Source organism: Oryctolagus cuniculus, chromosome 1 (assembly GCF_964237555.1).
Source record: "Oryctolagus cuniculus chromosome 1, mOryCun1.1, whole genome shotgun sequence".
Lineage (NCBI taxonomy): Eukaryota > Metazoa > Chordata > Mammalia > Lagomorpha > Leporidae > Oryctolagus > Oryctolagus cuniculus.
Window position 1 is genome coordinate 10,669,037 of NC_091432.1, and position 18,806 is coordinate 10,687,842.

General features: G+C 60.1%; 2 protein-coding genes across 14 annotated transcripts in view; one reads left to right on the forward strand and one right to left on the reverse strand.

The window, feature by feature from the left end:
• SYT7 (synaptotagmin 7) overlaps positions 1-7,676 on the forward strand; it is a 65,694-nt gene extending 58,018 nt beyond the window's left edge. For all 13 annotated transcript variants that reach the window (XM_017350573.3, XM_051833203.2, XM_070069706.1 and 10 more), the window contains 4 exons: positions 975-1,144; positions 1,533-1,647; positions 2,099-2,298; positions 4,583-7,676. In XM_017350573.3, coding sequence (XP_017206062.3) covers positions 975-1,144; positions 1,533-1,647; positions 2,099-2,298; positions 4,583-4,687 — 590 coding nt within the window. In that variant the 3' untranslated portion in view covers positions 4,688-7,676. The remainder of the gene's footprint in view (positions 1-974; positions 1,145-1,532; positions 1,648-2,098; positions 2,299-4,582) is intronic.
• Positions 7,677-11,256: 3,580 nt separating this feature from the next.
• On the reverse strand, positions 11,257-13,317 carry LRRC10B (leucine rich repeat containing 10B). Its single transcript, XM_051833209.2, has one exon. It carries the CDS (start codon positions 13,218-13,220, stop codon positions 12,369-12,371), a length of 852 nt encoding a protein of 283 aa, XP_051689169.1. The 5' UTR covers positions 13,221-13,317; the 3' UTR covers positions 11,257-12,368.
• Positions 13,318-18,806: the final 5,489 nt, after the last annotated feature.

An 18,806-nucleotide genomic window follows, 5' to 3' on the forward strand; every position in this document is an offset into this window, starting at 1 on the left:
TCCGGCGCTGATAACACAGAGGCCTTCCTGGAAATCCTCGTCTGGTGGGAAAGTCAGACATAATGAAGGAAACAGACAGATAAATCTCCATTACGGCTCGCAATTCGCGTTGCGCAAGAGAAGATGCTGGGGTGTGGAGCAGGGCATCTGACCTCCCTGGGCTGCTAGGAAAGAGAGCTGAGGCCCAGAGCGGGCACGGCGGGGGCCGGCCCAGGCTGGGAAGGAGGCCCGGGCACCGAGTGGTGTGCAGCGGGAGGGCAGCCAAGTTGTGGACGGCCTCAAAGCCAAGGCGGCACGGCTGGCTTTTCTTCTAAGTGCGTTGAAAGCCTAAAGCAGGAGAGCATCCCGATGCGCTTTCTATTTTTAAAAGATCACTCTGGCTGCTGTGTTGAGAATGGGCCGTAGGAGCCAGCGTGCGAGTGGGGGAGGGCAGGCCGGAGGCCCTCACAGCCGTCTGGGTGAGGGAGGTGGCAGTGGAGAGGGGGACAGCTGGCTGAGCTGGGAGGAGGAAGGCGGGGTCCGTGGACACGCGTCCACTCGTATTCCCGTGCTTTTGCTGTCATCCTTGCTCCATGCTTCCCCGGTGTCCCCTGGCCCGCATCCCTCTGGGGCTCGTTCCTCGGCTGTTCCTCAGGACAGTTGGCAGGGACAGCCCAGAGTGCAAGAGGTCAGTGTCCAGCCACTGACAGGGACACCTGATGGGTGCACGAGTCGGGGACGGTCCCAGCTCTGTGTTTCATGAGTCCTGGGACTCTGGACAAGGAATTTAACCCACCTGAGCCTCAGTTTTCCCCATCTGTAAAATGGACAAGACACAGGCCCCTCGGAGAATTGCTGAGGGGATCCGTGAGTCAGTGAGGGTCTGATCGCAGTCGACTACCTGCTGGCCTGGGCGGGGCAGCAGAGGAGGGTGTTCGGGCTGGCCGCCTGTGACCCTCTGTCCTGCTCGTCACCTGTGCTTCTCTGCCCCCCAGGTTTTCCCTACGAGAAGGTGGTGCAGAGAGTCCTCTACCTCCAGGTCCTGGACTATGACCGCTTCAGCCGCAATGACCCCATTGGGGAGGTGTCCATCCCCCTCAACAAGGTGGACCTGACCCAGATGCAGACCTTCTGGAAGGATCTGAAGCCATGCAGCGATGGGAGCGTAAGGCCCTACCTGCGGGTCAGCGGCTGGAGGGGGCTGGGGCACTCGGCTGGCCAGTGTGCTCCCAGGCCCTCCTCTGCTTTAGGGGAGTTGTGCAGGTGGGCGGGGCCTGGCGGAGCCCACTTCCTGCAGAATCTGAGCACTGTGCTTGGCCCTTGGCAGGGCTTGCCTGTGCCCTGGGAGGGGAGGGGGCGCACAGACCTGCCAGGTGAGGGGAGACAAGCCACAGGTCAGAAGTCCTAGTGGGATCTGGGCCAGCCCGAGAGCTCGTGAACCATTCACTCCCCGCTGGTGCCCACATCCCACCTGTCATCCCTCCCCGGGAAGCAGCCCCACCCCCTGCCTAGTCCCCTTGGCCCTGCCTCACCCTGCCCATTCTCCCTCCCAGGGGAGCCGAGGGGAGCTGCTCTTGTCTCTCTGCTACAACCCCTCTGCCAACTCCATCATCGTGAACATCATCAAAGCCCGGAACCTCAAAGCCATGGACATTGGGGGCACATCAGGTGCGGGGGCTCCTGGTGACGGCATCTGGGCAGGCTGGGGGTGGGGTCTGGTGTTGCAGGACCCACGATGGGCGTGGACAGCAGGGACTGTGCAGTGGCCTTCGCCCTGGGCCCCCCCTCATCCCCACCTCTGACCCCCACTCCTCTCTCCTGGAGAGCTCAGGGGCACCCCCAGGGTCACCATCGTCGGGACTCTGTCCTCCCAGAGCCAGGAAGAAAGGGATTCCAGCCATGGCTCCAGCACTGCCAGGCTGTGACCTTGGGCAAGATCTGGCCTCTCCAGGATCAGGGTCCTTGTTGGTATTAACAGGGAAGGGGGGTTTGGGGAGGGAGCTGAGGTCCAGCAATTTATCCCCCAACTCTGGTTCTTGCTTGAGTCTTTCCTCCCACTCTGAGGAAAGCACACAGCCCCTCCTGCCTCAGCCTAACCCTTCCCCTACCCCCACCTCAGACCCCTACGTGAAGGTGTGGCTGATGTACAAAGACAAGCGGGTGGAGAAAAAGAAGACGGTGACCATGAAGAGGAACCTGAACCCCATCTTCAACGAGTCCTTCGCCTTCGACATCCCCACGGAGAAGCTCAGAGAGACCACCATCATAATTACCGTGATGGACAAGGACAAGCTCAGCCGCAATGACGTCATCGGCAAGGTAGGGTGGGGCGGGCGCGGCAGGGAGAGTGGCAAGCACAGGTCTGGGTGACAGGGGAGATGGGGTCTCCCCTCTCCCGCCCGTCCCTGCTACGTGTCAGTCAGCTCAGGCACATCACCAGAAGGGTAGAGAAAGAAGCAAGTAGGACAGCAAAGTGACTGCAGAGGGCGAGCTGGCTGGGGCAGTGTCAAGAGCTGTGGTCAGGCTCCATAGTCCTGGCTTTGGTTCCTGCCTCATTGGCTGTGTGACCTTGAGCACATCACTGGCCCCTCTTAGCTCCTTGTGAAATGGAGCTACTGATGCCAACCCTGAGAACTTCACAGGGCAGTGAACGAATTACCTGAGAAACGTGGAGTGTCCCCTTTCGAAAATGACCACTTCTGATTGCACATTAACCTGCAAATCCACTCGGTCCCAAGTGTCTCCAGGATGGGATTGTGTGACACGCATGCTTCCAATTTTCCTACTTTGGAAGTGTCTGTTCTCGTGCTTGTTTGGGGGCTGAGGTCAAGAAGTCAGACTGCCTGGGTCTGGGTCTCAGCCCCATCCTTTAACAGCTGTAACCTCACTGACTCTCATTTCCTCCTCTCAGTCAGTCCTAGTCGCACAGCGTGCTGGGAGGATTAAGTAAAAAGATAGCGTGCATGAGCAGCTCAGCCTAGTACTTGGAGCATATATGTTAGCTACTATTATAGTGAGTTCTTCTGAAGTGTTCTCTCCAAGGTCCTGTTTGACTGGGAGCAGTGCAAGGTACAGTGGTCAAGGCAGGCAGTGGCGAGAGATAGATGCCAGGGGCAAGTGAGGAGAGACCACAGGTCAGCATGTGACCCAGGAAGGGATGACCCAGGCACCCACAGGGAAGGGGCCAAAGCTTAAGCAGTCACATCTCTTTTGAGGTTCTTTTGAAGCTTAGCCTTTGGGAGTTGGGCATTTTCCCATTACAGTCATAGCATCTTCTGTTAGCTGAACCAAGTGAAGACAGACTTGTCCTAGCTTCAGCCTGGGCAGTCTGGGAAGCCCAAGGATCTCTGAGCCACCTGACTCAGCCCCTTGAAGCCTGGAATTCGCCCCTCCTGTCTTCTTGGCATTGCTCAAGGCTGGGGCTGTCTTGCAGGCAGAAGGTGTGACTGTGAGGTGTCACACAGTGGCCCTCAGGCTCCATGACCAGCTTTGGAGGGATGGAGCCCACTGAGAGAGAGGCCTTGCCCCCACGCCAGGTGGGGCGTGAGACAGGCACTGTTGTCACTGTCTGTAAGGTGGGCACCACCACCCACCCATTCCCCAGAAGACAGCTTGAGGCCGAGAGAGGTCACCCCACTCACACGTGGCAGAGCTGGGGTTCGCTCCCACTTTCTATCTATATATCTATGCTTGTCATTGTGCAGCAATTTCAGATTAGCAGAAAAGTAGCAAAGGTAACAGGGTTTGCGTATCCCTCTCGCCCAGTTGCCCCAGTCGTCTGCCTACGGAAGCAGCAGGTGCCTGACTGTGAACTAAACTCCCGGCTTCATTTGTGCTTCCCCAGTGTCCATGAATGCCCTCTCTCTGTTCCAGGTCCAATCAGGGCTCACCTTGAACTAAGCTGTCCTGTCCCCCAGTCTCCCCTGGTTGGGGACACTTGGGTCTCTCCCCTCTCTCCACCATCTCTGGGCATCCTACAGAATGCCGCCCAGTCTGTGCATCTCCCCCCACCCCAGTGCCTGTACTCCTACCACCCTCTGGTCCCTGGGTAGCAGGAGGATCCCTGCATGCAGCCCCCTGAGGCAGGAAAGCTGCTTACGCAGGGACCTGGCAGGGGCAGGCGGGCAGGCGGGCAGTCCAGAGCCCCGAAGGCCTGACTCCAAAGCCCTCTGCACCACTTACAAACTCTGCTTTTGCATCTGAAAAGTGGGGACGGTAACAGACCCACCCCGCAGTCCTAAGGATTCGGGGATCTGTGTGTATGAGCCCCCTGCTCAGTGCCTGGCATGCAGCAAGTGCCCACGATGGGCGGATCAGCTCTAGTTAAGCTGAGCTGGACAGTGCCCAGCAGGTAGGGCAGGGGAGGACCTGGGAGCGAACTGCCTGCACCCCCACTGTGAAACGGGTGAGCAGGCTCCCGAGAGGTCTCAGGAACATAGGTGAGGCAGAGGGAAGGGAAGAGGGGGCCTCTGAGGGGTAGGCACCACTAGGGGCAGAGGGGCCCAGGTGCTGGTGATCACAGGTGTTGTTGTGGTGTCGCCCCCTAGTGGGGGCAGGAGGCTATGCCCAGAGACCTTGCTAACGCCACCCTTTTTCTCCTCAGATCTACCTGTCCTGGAAGAGCGGGCCAGGGGAGGTGAAACACTGGAAGGACATGATCGCCCGTCCCCGCCAGCCCGTGGCCCAGTGGCACCAGCTGAAGGCCTGAGTGGGGCCGAGGGAGGCCCAGGGGGCTGAGGCCCGGGGCCCCATCGTGCCCTCACCACTTTATGCACAATGCCCGGCCTGGCCATCCCCCGTCATGGGTGAGGGGAGGACCCTGAGGGCTCAGCCAGGGAGGGGCCCCGGGACTCAGTGGGGCCCCATTTCTAGGAAGTACTAGCCCCATCCCCCACCGGTCCAGCTCGGGGGAGGGGCTCTGGGAGCCATTTTCCTGCTTTGCCCCTTTCCTGATTTGCGGATACCCAAGAAGTGGGGGGGCTCTCAGGAGCCGCGCGGGCAGGTCCCTCCAGAGGCCCGTCAGGTGGGCGTGGTCCCCCGTTTTCTTTAAGGCAGTGCCTGGAGTGGAGAGAGTTCCAGGAGAAGGGGGGCCGGGGCGCTTGGCCCCAGCCCCCACAGGGCAGTCTCAGAGGCCGGCTGGGCCCTGAGCTCCAAGGATAGTGTGTAGTGTGTTCCTGGGGCCTGGAGCCATGGCCCTGTGCACCTCTGTTGTGTCCACCATGTGTGTGCGTGCGTGTGCGTGGGTGTGTGTGCGCGTGTGCATCTGTGCGCGTGGGGGCGGCTTGCTCCCTGACCCCTGGGGCCGGCAGTGCTGCGGACGATGCGGAGAAGGCTGGAGGCTGGGAAAAGGCACGGCCATGGCGCCAGGGGCTGGGAGAGGAGGGACAGGTGTGGGCTGGGCAGGGTGGGGCAGAGGGTCAGACCCTGGCGCGGAGCTGAAAAGGGGGCTGCCTCCTGCATCCCCCACTCCGCCCCCTCCAGGAACTCCTTCCCCAGCGATTTCGTCCCTTGGACATCGGCTCAGACCTTTTAGGCACCTGCCATGTGCCCAGCATTGCACCAAGACTCACCTAACCCCTTCCTTCTCAGGGGCCCCCAGCCCCCGCCAGCTTCTCCCCAAAATCTGCCCCAAAGACACCCCTGCCCCCCAGACCTCATCTCAACCCAGTGATTGACAATGCCCAAGCCTTCCAGCTTCCTGGCCTCACCCCCCCACCCGTGCACACCCCCACCCCTCCCTCCTGCTCCCCACACACCTTCGGCCCCGCCCGTCCCCTCTCTCCTGGCATGTGTGGTCTCTGATCCACCGCCTGACCTTGGCCATCACTGTCTTCTCACTTTCTCCAGAACTGCTCCTCCTGCCCCTCCCACTCGCCATGCCGGCACAGGAGGCAGGGGAAATTCCAGATTCTCCGAGTTCTGAGGTTGCCCTCCATGCAAAAGCTGGTTGTGGGGTCTCCACCTCGGCTACTGCTGAGACCAGAACTGGCTACTCCCTGGAGACAGCAGATTTCAGGATGACTCCTGCTTAAGCCTCCCATCCCCACGCTGGCCCTCGTGCTGACACAAGCCCCAGCTGGTGACAGAGCCTTGGAAGCAAGGGAGGCGGGGTGGGAGTGTCCAGGAGCCTGGACCCGAGATTCCCAGAAGACACCACCAGGTGGCGCCAGGACTCCGCAGTCTGTAGCCACGGTCTCTGGGTGGGGGTGACACCCCAAGAAAGGGAGGGAACTCTGGGCGGGGTCCCCACATCCAGAGCGTGTAGAAAGCATGGACATTTGGGGAGTGGCTTCTTCCACTGGGCTTCCCTTTGACCTAAGGGTTCTGCTTCATGCAGGCCACCTTTTGTCCCTATCAAAATGGTCTTAAATGGAATCGCACCCCACCCCCGCCCCTCCCCTGGGATCGGAAGGACTGTCCCCCAGTAGAAGACTTGTGTAGAATGAAGAACGCTGATGTAAAGCAAACCGTCATCCACATTCCGTGTAGACCCCGTGTTTCTGTAGAGTAGTGCTGCTGACAGTGGGGTCTGCCCCAGAGGGCTGTGTGGGAGCAGGAGAGGCTGTACCATTCTCAGATCTGCCTCGGTTTCCGTGCCCCTGACCCTAGAGGCCCAGGCTGAACGAGCCCCACCCCTCGCCTGCTGGGGAGCCCTTGGGAACCCAACTGACTCCTACTGAGCACCGGGCCGCAGCACTCAGGCCCCACCCATGGAGCTCTTAGCCAGTCATGCGCAAAAAGCAGCCCCCGTGGGGTCTGTTCTCAAGCAGGCCTCCTCATGAACTCCAGGAGGGGGAAGGGCAGCAAGTGGTAGTCAGGGGTGGGGTGGGCCGACACGGGGGGGGGGGCTCAGAGGGAGGGGTAGAGGGGTCCAGGGGAATTTGGGAACTTAAAGGAGGGAGGGCGCCGGAGTGCAGCCACCAACCCAGGACCCTGGGCGAGTCAGCCACACTCCCTGGGGCTGTTTCTCCATCTGTGAGACTGCGGTAATAATAGTTCACCTACCTCATAGAGAGGCTGTGAGACCACCACCACCTGACCTGGGGTCAAGGCAGGGGAACCCCGAGGGTGCTACCAGGGAGCAAGGTGTTACTATGGCAGCCGAGATTGAGGCTTACCTGCCTTCCCCCACCACAGAGTCTCCAGGGGTAGCCGATGCCTGCCAGGGCCCACCTGTCTCTTCCCAGAGTCCTAGCCCCTTTCCCGGCTTCACCGGCATCATCGTGGGCTCCCCAGTCTTAGTTGCTACCTGTCTTGTGACCATCTCCCCCATGTACTGCTGTTACGAATTCCGCCTGCCCCTGGACCCCGACACCTGTCCATCGGCGCCAGAGGCCAGGGAAGGCACAATGGAAAACAGCCACAAAAAAGCCAAGGGGTCTCCCAGTCCGGCTGGGGCCTCAGGGGTTGGGACAGGTGGCCGCTGTTTGTATTGTGTTTGAGTCCTTGAGCGCAAGTGTTTTATACAAAATAAAATAAAAACCCACTATCACAAAAAAAAAAAAAAGTGGCAGCAAAGAGAAATGAAGAAAAAACTGAAGGGGGAAAAATGAAAAACAGAACAATACAAATTTGCCACCACACGCACCCTCTAAGCCAGCAAGCTCTCCTCTTTGCAAAAATCATATTTTTGTGGGAATGGGTCTTGCTTTTTGTGGCAAGGCCTGCTCTGATTAATAAAGGATCGTGAAAAAGTAGGGCCTTGGCTGTTTCCTGCATGGGTCCCAGCCCTCTCACCTCCCAGGCCAACAGGCAAGGGGGCGAGGGGATGAGGAGTGAGGGGTTCAGCTCCCCTGGCTGATCTTGCCCTTTCTGCACTTCCGGCTCCTCCTCAGCTCTAGGACACGAACCACCAGCTGGCCAGGAAGCAGGGGGGCAGCTCCCTCTCCCAGGTCAGGCCTGAAGGTGCCCTGGGAGGGGCTTCCTCAAAGCCCGGGGCTACCCCTCGAGGTCACCCAGCCACACCCCACCCCCTCTCAGTTTCCCAGGGACCCTCTCCACGCTCCAGGGCAGGTCAGACAAACCACAGGGGGACCCTCCACTCCCCCGCCCAGCCCCCATCACCACTGGGGCACTGTGGCTTCAGGGGGCTGTCGGCTCTGGGTCTGTTTGCTGGACCTGCGGCTTGAAAGCAGTTGCATTTTGAAGATTCAAAAAGTCGATCTCCAAAGAGCCCATGGCTAAACTCTATCCTGAGGTCCTGGGGAGTCCCTCCCTTCTCCAGCCTCTGGCCCTGGGCAAGCTGTTTCTGTCTTCCCACTGTTGGGTCTCTCTGTCCGCAGAAAAGCAATAACCCTCCTGAGCCCTCCCGCGGTCCCTCGATCCCCACACAGGCAGGGGAGGTGAGGCTGGCAGCTCTCAGGGTACTCAGCAGGAAGGTGCTACACCTGCTTCAGCCCCAGGCACAGAGGAACACGCATCTCTGCTGTGGCCCGTCCACCTGCTGGCCACGCCCCACTCCAGAGTGAAGAGGCTGCCACGCCTCCTGCTCTGCAGTACCTGGGTTCCAGCTGCACTAAGTAGCCTCCCGCAACCCCTTCCCGCCACGTGCTCACAGCTGCCTACCCTGTCCCTTGCTCCCCCTGCCCCCTGAATTTCTTGCAACTGGGTGGTTATTTATTTTGGCTTTGGGTCCCTCGTTCCAGAGACTGGAGGGAGCCCTGGGGGTCAGGTAAGTAGCCTCAGGGGGGCCCCTTGCCAGAGCTCTGTTTGGGCTTCCTGTAAACATCACCACGCAGAACTCAGCCCGAACACACAGAGACAGCAGCTCAGTGGCTGCACAGGGGTGGCCTCCCCTGCCCCTGGCTCAGAGCCTCTTCTAGGGACTTTTGCCTGTTTCTTCTGCTTTCACTTCTCTGGGTCTGTGTGCATCCTTGCCTGCTCTCTGATAGTCACCCGCCTCTCCCTGTACCTGGCACCTCTCCCCTCTGGAATTTTCTTTCTCCTGCAAGTCCCTCCTGGATACCCCCGTTTCCTGGAAGGCCTGCCTGGGTCACGTCCCGCCTCCCTCTCCCTCCCTCACAGGACAGCGTCCAAACGTGCTGTGCACCCCAGCCCGTGGCTCCCCGACCATCTGTGTCCCCTGAAGACGCCCTGCTCCCTGTGTCTGTGTCTTGCGTGTATGTGTTTTGTCTCGTGTAGATTGTGAGCCCCTGGGCAGGAACCCCTGTCTGAATCCACGTCCTGCGTGGCACGGCTGGGTGTGCTAATAAATGCCCATCTTCAGAACGAGAGTGCCCGGGTGTCTTGGGGGGAGCTTTGGGACAGATGGCTGTAAGGCCTTGCGGTGGCTTCGAGTGCAGGAAACTTCCTGGGTAGGGCCCCAGCGCCAAGCACCCTGCTCCCTGCGCCCCTCCTCAGCTGCCCCCCTCCCCGGCTTCCAGGCCCCTGAGGGAGGTGGGACCGGCACAGAGATCAGCAGTAGTGACGCCGGGAAGGGTGCTATCCAGCCTCCTTGCTGTCGGCCTGAATCCACAGCTCTGCTGGCCCGGTGGTCTGCTGTCTCGTGGCTCCACCGGGAGCAGCAAGCTCGCTTCTCAGCCACTCCCCTCGCACACCTCACTGCCAGCCCTCGCACCCAAGAGGAAAGAGCACTGGGTTAGGAGCCCTCACACCCGCTGGCGGGCCAGCGTCTTACCCAAACCACACTTTTCTCGGCAGTAGTTCCCACAGCCTTCCTTCCGCCACTGGCACCAACTCCCTTGGCCTCTGCCCCTGCCTGCCTGGCATACATGCAACCCTTCCGGGGCTTCCCTACCCTGCTGCCCACAGCTCTCCCACCTCTGACTGCCCAGGACCATGTAGGGAACCGCAGGTGTGGCCACTGTTACAAGGAGCCCTGCAAGTCTCGCCTTCTCCCTGCTTCCCCAGAGGTCAAGGGGGCGGGGAAGGGCTTGGACTCCTAACACAGTGCTCTTTCCATCACTGAGGGGAGCTGGGATGACCAGCCTTGCCTGGCCACAGCCCCCTACTTTCTCTGGTCCCCCTCATTCCCACATGGAGACAGGGACCCTCAACAGTGCTGTAAAGCCAGGCGTCAGCACCCTCTTTCACTGAACTCAAACCTTCTAGAAGGATCTGATTCCTGCTGGTGGCCCGAGCCCTGGCAACCTCCTGTCTTCTACCCGGGGAGAAACAGCCTCTATCGACAGCCTCTGCTCAGCTGGCAGGAGGTTGTGGATAGGGTGCCAGGCTTGGCGACGCCAGAGCAGGATGGCCGGGGGCTCATCCCAGAGTCCTGCCAAGGAGGTGCAGGAAACAGAGCAGAGGAAGGAAACCTGAGCTCTCAAACACCCCGCAGTTAGCCTGGGTGACCTACGTCGCCTGCCTGCGCTCCTCCTTCTGAGATCAGTGTGAAAGGCAGGCAGAGAACCTCGGCTGCAGCAGGCCCACACCTTGCACACGGAGACACGGAGGCCCAGGGGGGCCCAGACCTGCTAAAGTCCCGGGTTAACCCGAACCCTCGCCTTCTGATTCCAGGACTAGGAGCACTTCCTGTGTGCCATGATACGAGTCGCAGCTCACAGCTCCTACCCCACCTGTTCTCTCGGGGTCTTCCCTCCAAGCTCCCAGGCCCCAGGAAGGTCCAGCGGCTCTGATGGAACCTCAACAGGGGGAGCCCTGGGACGCACAGGCCCACAGCCAAGCCTGGGACCCCTCTTCCTCCCTCCGAAGGAGGCGACCTGCAGTCCCCTCCCCTGCTCGGGGGCCTTCCCTGTCACTCGAAAGCTGACTGTTCCAGATCCATACCCTGCCTCCTCCTTAACCAGGGGCCCGGGGTGCCCGCCAAGCTACTGGGCAGAGCTTGACCTTTCTGACCCCGTATGACATCAGCCTCTGTTGCCATGGTGACTGAGGCCCGTCTCGATCTTCTCACGGGAGGAGGGCCTCCGAACTTGAGGTTTTACAATTTTCCTTTCTTTAAAGCTTTAATTTTTTTTTTCAATGAGAGAAGAAAGTTAATGCCAAAACTGAGCAAAGAAGACACCGAGAGGGAGGGGGAGGAAGAGGGCAGTGGAGTGAGAGAGGGGGAAGGCAGGGGGACAGCAGAAGCAGGCCAGCCCAGCTTAAAGGGGATTCAGAAACAGACTAAGATTCTGGTCCCTGAGAATTAAGCCAGAGAAGATCTGGCAGCCAGACTGAGGGAGGGGGCGAGCTGGGAGACCAGCCTTGAGTGGCCGAATCCAGCCATTGGCCAGGGGCGACCTGCCACAGAGCAGGACTCCCACTGCACAGGGACCCAGTGCTCTCAAGGCTTATAAATAAACAGGCGTGTGGGAAACGTACATTCTTTATCCAAGAAATATAATTTATGCTTACAGCCCGTTTGTTTTTTCTTCCTAAAGAAAACACTAGCGAGTTGGGCCTCGGCCCCGACAGTGTCCCTGAGTGTCCTCGGCCCTGGCCCCCTCCTCCCGTTATTGCTTGGATGGGAAAGATCTTGCCCTGGGGACTGCAGAGCTGGGCCCCTCTCCTCACCCCCTCGAGGCTGTCCCTGGTGACGGAGCGGAGGCACACAGTGCCCGTCCCGTGCCAGCCACCCTGGCTGTGCCCATGTAAGGGAATGGAGAGTGCAGGCAGTGGGAGAGGTGCTGGGGCGGCCTCCCGGAGCACAGAGCCCCTCTCTTCTGAGCAGGAGGCCCTGGAGGCACAGTGGCTTCTTTTCAAACTTGACAGCTGATGGCACAGGCTGTGGGGAAAGGAGGGAGAGCTCTCTTTGCCCAGTAGGATTCCAGGCACATGCTGGAAGAGACCCGAATGGAAAGGTGGGGACGGAGCCCCTGCCTCCTGCCCTTCCTCCTCCCCCAAATCCTAGGGGGCCGGGGGAGGGAGGTATGTAGATGAGCCCTGCAGACAGGTGAGGGCAGCGGCCAGGCAGCTGCTCCAACCCCGGCTTCCCCTCTTCTTGGGCACAAGCCCAACTCCAAGCCCCTGCTCCTGGGCCAGCCCCACCCCCAAGGCGGTTCTGCCTCACCAGGCACACGGTGCACCTGGGAGGTAGCAGCTCCTGCACCAGAAAGGGTGGGCCCAGGAGGTCCAACCCCAGGAGCGAGGGTGGTGGGCGCGCTGGGCATCTGGATTCAGGGCGAGGCGAGGCCATCATTCCACAGACCACCACGACCCTGGCTCGGGAGGAAGCTGGACCTCTGCTGTGTTGGCAGTGGTTCTACTGCAGAGCGAGTGGAGCCCAGTCTTCTTGCTCCGACGACTGTCCAGAGATCGGCTAGGTAGCAGTCTTACTACCCGGGAGGGTCTGAAGCTGCCCCCTAGGCCTGCCTGTGCCCACAGCTCGCCCAAAGTGCCCGCCCTCGCCGTCCCGACAGACCCAGAGGGACCCAGAGGCCCTCCTTCCAGGGTGGCCAAGCCCATCGATGGCCAAGACAGCAGCCTCAGGTGCCCAGTCCCGGAGCCGGGGCTTCCAGGGCCCGCGAGCTGGCGCCCCCTATGAGCAGGTCTTCTTCCTCCTCGTCCTCAAAGGCCCGCGCCGGGCGCCGGGGTGGCTGCCGGGGCGTGGGCTCGTCGCGCTCGGCCATGCGCTCTACAGCGCCCTCGCCCACCAGGAACACGGTGTCGGCGACGCGCGGGGGCCCAGTGACCGGGTTGTGGTCGTAGGAGAAGACGCGCAGCGCGCGCAGCGGGTGCAGGTCCGGGAAGCCGCCCAGGCGGTTGCGGTCGAGGTCGAGGATGTGCAGGCGGCCCATACGCAGGAGCGCGGGCGGGAACTCCTCGAAGCGGTTGCCGTAGAGCCAGAGGCCGCGCAAGCCCGTCATGCGCGGCAGCTCGGCGGGCAGCGCGCGCAGCCGGTTGTCGCCCATCTGCAGCGACTGCAGCGCCACCAGGCGCAGCAGCGGCCGCGGGAAGCGCCGCAGGAAGTTGCCCTCGATCCAGAGGCAGCGCAGGCTCTGCAGCTGCGCGAAGTCGGCGGGCAGCGCCAGCAGGCGGTTGCCGCCCAGGTAGAGGCGCGTGAGGCGCGGCAGGCGACACAGGCCGTCGGGCAAGCGCTCCAGCTTGTTGAAGTCCAGAGCCAGGATGCGCAACTCGCGCAGTTCCTCGATCTCCTCCGGCAGCTCGCGCAGCCCCGTGCCGCTCACGTACAGCTTCTGCAGGCGGCTCAGCGCGCACACCGCGCTGGGCAAGCGCCGCAGCCGCCGCCCGCTCAGCTCCAGTTGCTGCTCGCCGCTGCGCAGCTGCTCCTCGGCGTCCGACGGCAGCTCGTCCGGCGTGGACTCGGCGATGCCCATGGTCACGGGCCCCGACCGGGGCCGCCGCCGCCGCCGCCGTCCGGCATCGCCCCGCCCCGGCCGCCCCCCGGCCGCCCCGACGGGGCCGCGGCCGCGCCTGCCGTGGGGCCCCCCGCCCCGGCCTGCCCCCGCGCCGGGAGGGGGGCCGTGCGGGGCCGGGAGGAGGCGCCCGCTCGGGGCCCCGCCGCCGCCGCCGCCGCCGCGCGCCGCGCTCCGCCGCCCGCCCTCCGGCCTCCCCCGCTGCCTCCGCCGGAGGCCGACTGACTCCGGCTCTCGCCGACTCGCAGCTTAGCGACCCGTCGCCCTGGCAACCCCCGACGCGCGAGCGGCTGCCAATGAGGCGGAGGAAAGGCGGGATGGGGCGGGGCCAAGGCGCCACCCTCGCGGGGTCCGGGCACCCGCGCCCGCCCCCTGCCCGCCCATCCCTGCAGCCTGCAGCTTAGCGCCAGCCGAGGGCTCCGCTCCCGGCAAGTCTGGCCCTGACACTCCACGTCCGATCCCGTCTGCTCCTCCTGCCCCAGAGGAAACACAAGGGTAGCAGCGCGTCGCGCACCCCAGGACCTTGGGCTCGTGGCTCTGGAGGAGCGGCCGAGGGGCGGGGTCTTGCGGTCCATTGGCACCCAGCAGCGCGTCTCCCTGTGGGGTCACTTAAGGATAGCAACGCAGAGCTGAGTTACGTTCTGGCCCTTACTATGGCTGAGCGTTCGCGGGCACCGAAGGCTTGTATGTTCCAGCCCCGACGCCCGTGTGGCTGCAGCGCACGGAGGCCTGGGGGACGAGTGAGCCAGCGATGGCCACCTCGTTCCGAGGCTTCCTGCTGGCGCTCCCACCCCCAGCCCACCGTGCCTGCTTTCTCCGCTCCCCTTCAGAGCCCTCCTGCCATAGGAAACGCTCACTCCCGTGCACCGAGTCCTTGCTACAGCCTATGCAAGAGACAGCATCAGCACCTCCGTTTTAAAGATGGGGAACCTGAGGCTCGGAGAGGTTCTTGAACAGGGTGCCTTGCCCAAGGTCACCCCGCGGGTGAGCAGCTGCGACTCCAGAGCCGGTGCTCTTACCTACCTTGCGTGGATCGTCACTGCACCTCTGGCAAGGAATTTTCTCGAGTCTGTGACTGTCACAACAGAACCACAGGAAAGGCATGAGCCCAGAGGAAAGGCATCACACAGGGAGGTTGCAGCGGGCCTGTGCGCAGTGCCTCCTCCGCCCTGCCCTCTCTCACACTCGGCTGGTGTGCTGCAGACCTGGGGTGGCACCTGCCCTGTGGCCCACGCCCATGCCGTGCCCATGGCAGAGGAGGGGAAAGGGAGGTGCCCAAGGGCAGAGGGCGGTTGCCCAAGCAACCCAAGGATGAGAACACCATCCCTGGGATGTGCAGCTGCGGGGGGAGGCAGGTGTCTGTCTCCTTTCCTGCCTGCTGGCATAGGCTCTGGGGTGTAGTAGACAGTCAGTGAAAAATGTTCACATTTAAAAAAAAAAAAACACGGAAGCAAACGTCACATACAGTGAAATGCATGTGTGGCAAGTGTACAAATGGACACACCCACATCACACTCCCCCTCTTCAGTTTCGCCTGTTCTTGACTTCCATAGAAATGAAAATCTTCAGCACTCTTTTTTTTTCTTTTACTCCCAAATTCCTTTGCTCTGATGTTCAAAATACATTTGTTGGATAAAGAAATGAAAAGGGGCCGGCGCTATGGCATAACGGGTAAAGCCGCTGCCTGCAGTGCCGGCATCCCATATGGGTGCCAGTTCGAGTTCTGGCTGCTCCACTTTTGATCTAGCTCTCTTCTACGGCCTGGGAAGGTAGTGGAAGATGGCCCAAGTCCTTGGCCCCTGCACCCATGTGGGAGACGAGGAGAAGTGTCTGGCTCCTGGCTTTAGATCAGAGCAGCTCCTGCCATTGCAGCCATTTGGGGAGTAAGTCAGTGGATGGAAGACCTCTCTCTCTCTCTCTCTCTCTCTCTCTCTGCCTCTCTGTAACTCTGCTTTTCAAATAAATAAATAAATCTTAAAAGAAAAAAAAAAAGAAATGAAATGGCCGAGCAGTAGCAGCTGTTAAGTGGGCAGTTGAGATCCTGAGGGTGAAGAGATGATGGGGGACACTGAGGCGGATGGGGCTGTGAGCCAGGAACCAGGCAGGGACCTCGACCTGGCCGAGACCGACACGATGAAGGCAGCACTTCCAGGCCCCAGAAGCAGACCCAGGAGAGAGACAGTGCCAGCACCTGGAATGGACAAGGATTCTCCACTGCAGCCGGAGGGGCTTCAGGCTCCCCCCAGACCTCACTTAAGCCTCGGTCCAACTCTCTTCCCTCCTTCCAATATAGGAGACTTTCTTGAAACCTCAGCAAGCAAAAAGCTGGGGGGAAACGCAGCCAGGCACATGGGATTAGGATAAGCACCTTCCCATCCCTCCCTCCCTCACCCGCCTCCAGCAGTGTGGATCAAGGGAACATTCGCTGTGGAGGAGGCGGCTCAGCAGCCCACCCTCGCCACATGCTCAGGGCTGGCGCTCCAGCACCAGCCTGGCCTGGCTCCCCGGGGCCGCAGCCTGGAGGACCGGCCCTCTTCTTTCTCCGTGGTTTCTTTCTTTTCTTTTTCCTCTTGGTAGATCCTGTACCTTCGCCTCCCATTGGGCCCTCCTCGGTGGGTACAGGTGAAATGTGCCGGCATTCCGGGCCCACGCAGGCTGGCAGCGGGGCAATCATCCTGATGATTCACGCTGGCACCGCGGGCGCCGGTCCTTGTTGAGGCGTCACTAATGAATTAGCCTCACCCCCAGCACGGGGCCTCTCAGCCTTTCCCCACTCCCTGGGAAGGCAGGAAACTGAGACCTGGCGGGGAGGGAGGGGGCGAAGAGAGGGCTGTGATAGCCTCCGGTAAAAGCCAGACCCTTGCCATCCCCTCTGCCTCCCCCCAACACACACAAACTGCCAAAATATCCCAAGTGCAGGTCCCCCAGGCCACCCAAACTGCCTCTGCTTCTAATCCTGAGCCTGCGGTTGAGCCCACCCCCCCAAAACCAGGTTTTTAAAGAATGTTTTGAAATGCAGCAAAAATGCAAAGCTGAGATAAACACCCCTGTGCCCGGGAACCAGCATCTACGATTGTTCACATTTTGCCACACTTGCTTTCAATCCAGTTTATTTACAATACAAGGAAGAAAGCACTGCATGTGACAGCGGAGTCTCCTTTTGTCTCTGCTCCCACATGCATGCTCCCCTACCAGGCTGACGCCACCAAGGCCCCCCAGGACCCTCCCTCCCTCCCCACAACCCAGAGCACTGGCTGCTGGGGCTTGAATAAGATCATGGGATATTTAGCACCGTAGGTTCTTACAAAGCCAGGATTGGAGCCTATCAGAGGCAACTGTGAAATGTCAAAGCAGAGAGGGGGCCTGGCTCCCCTTGGAGGTCTCAGACTGTGACATGTCCACCAGCCAGGGTCACGTGCATGGAGATGGGGGCTCATTCTGTGATTTGCACAATTCCCCCACAGTTTCAGCCCAATTCCCTCATTCGGAAATCAGGGAAGAGATCATGCTCCTGCAGTGGCCCACACCCCTTACCTGCACCAGCCAGAACTGGAGTCCCTGCCGTGTTCACAACAACAACAAGCACTAAGCGCCCACTTCCAGGCCTGGGCACTGAGAATTACTATCAACGTGAACACAGCAATGAAGATGCTAAGGTCCCTGCCTTTGTGGGACTGACATGCTTGCAAGTAGGGGTAGTCAACAGAACGCACGAGTGAGGGGATGGCCCGGCTATGGGGGAAACACAGCAAGAAGGGGAGGAGGAGGGCTGAGAAATGGGCAGGGGTTGGGAGCTGCCATCAGCTTAGGGCACAGCACAGAGCTAAGGCTTGGATGTGACTTGAGTGCATCCCCCAAGGGTTCCTGTGTTGGGAGCGTGGTCCCCGCTATGGTGGCGTGGGAGATGGTGAAGATGTTTAAGAGGTAAGCCAGGTGGGAAGTCATTAGGTAAATGAGGGCACTGCCCTCAGAAGGCCTTACGGGAGCCCTCTAGGAGGTGGGTAGGTTCTCTCAAGAGTGAATTATAGGCCGGCGCCATGGCTCACTTGGCTAATCCTCCGCCTGCGGTGCCAGCACCCTGGGTTCTAGTCCCAGTTGGGGCGCTGGATTCTGTCCCGGTTGCCCCTCTTCCCATCCAGCTCTCTGCTGTGGCCCGGGAGGGCAGTGGAGGATGGCCCAAGTGCTTGGACCCTGCACCCACGTGGGAGACCAGGAGGGGGCACCTGGCACCTGGCTCCTGGCTTTGGATCGGCGCAGCGTGCTGGCCGTAGCAGCCATTTGGGGGGATGAACCAACAGAAAAGGAAGACCTTTCTCTCTGTCTCTCTCTCTCTCACTGTCTAACTCTGCCTGTCCAAAAAATAAATAAATAAATAAATAAATAATAAGAGTGAATTATAAAAACAGTAAATGTGGCCCTTCTCCTCTCTCTGGTTTCCTGCCCTACTGTATGATCTCCCCCTCTCTCACGTGCTCCCATCAGAAGATGCCCGTGCCGTGGCCTTAAACCTCCAGTGCTGTGAGCTAAATGAACCTCTTCCCTTTATAAAGTACCCAGCCTCCAGTATTTCATTACGGAACAAATACTCATAGAGATGAAGAGAAAAAATCATTTTCCCAATAAAACAGGTCCAAATGCCCAGACAGCGATGACATTTTCAGCTCGATATGTGAGATGGTAGTGACCTTGATACAGCACGAATGTGTGTGCCACCTCGTGTGCAACTCCTCCTGGCTCTTCTCCAAGGTCTCCTCTTGAAGTCGCACCAGTTTTATGACATTTGCATCCGAGTCCACTGGGGAATGAGATGATTCTGTTTGAGTCTCCTGGCCAGGAATAGCTTGATCCTGAAAGTCTCCTGAAGAGGCAGGGCAGGGAATGGGGTCACCCACACACACACAACAGAGAAAGGGAGAGGGAAGGACATACATTTTAATAAGATCCCTGTGGCCACAGCTGCGCGAAGGTGTGTGTGTGTGTGTGTGTACCTGCGTGTGCACATGCATGTGTGTATATTAGGGGAGGTTGTTTGTGTAACTCATGTCCCTCTCATCTTGGTTCTCCCACCTGACAGTGACAGTCAGGGGCAAAGCCAGGATTCAAATCCAGCCCATCTTTGTGCAATGTCTGGGCTTTTCCCATTGAATATAAATGGCTGGGAGAAATAAGGGGAACCAACTAGAGACCCCAGTGTTCACCCCCATCCTCCAAACAACAAACAGAACCCAGGAGTGCCCTACTTAGTGATTCTGACGTTACCGAGAAGGACTAAAGTGGCCAGGAGCCACCCATGCTCTGTCTCCCATTGCAGGCCCCAGAGCTCACTTGGTTTGTCTAACTGGGGGCTATCCTGACACACAAGGCAAGCTTAGTAACCTCACAACAGGTACAGGTGGACAGAATAAAGAGGCCCCTGAGGTCAGCGTTCCCCCCAGGTCTGTGATCTGGGCTCAGAGTTTAACTTACAACAAATTCCAGGCAGTCCCTGGCCCACCAGTGGCCCAGAGCTCTCCAGGGGACAGACAACCTCATCTGGCTGGCCCTCCA

Bases quoted from the DNA above. Each gene is read 5' to 3' on its own strand.
- LRRC10B (XM_051833209.2), bottom strand. From the start codon at position 13,220: ATGGGCATCGCCGAGTCCACGCCGGACGAGCTGCCGTCGGACGCCGAG.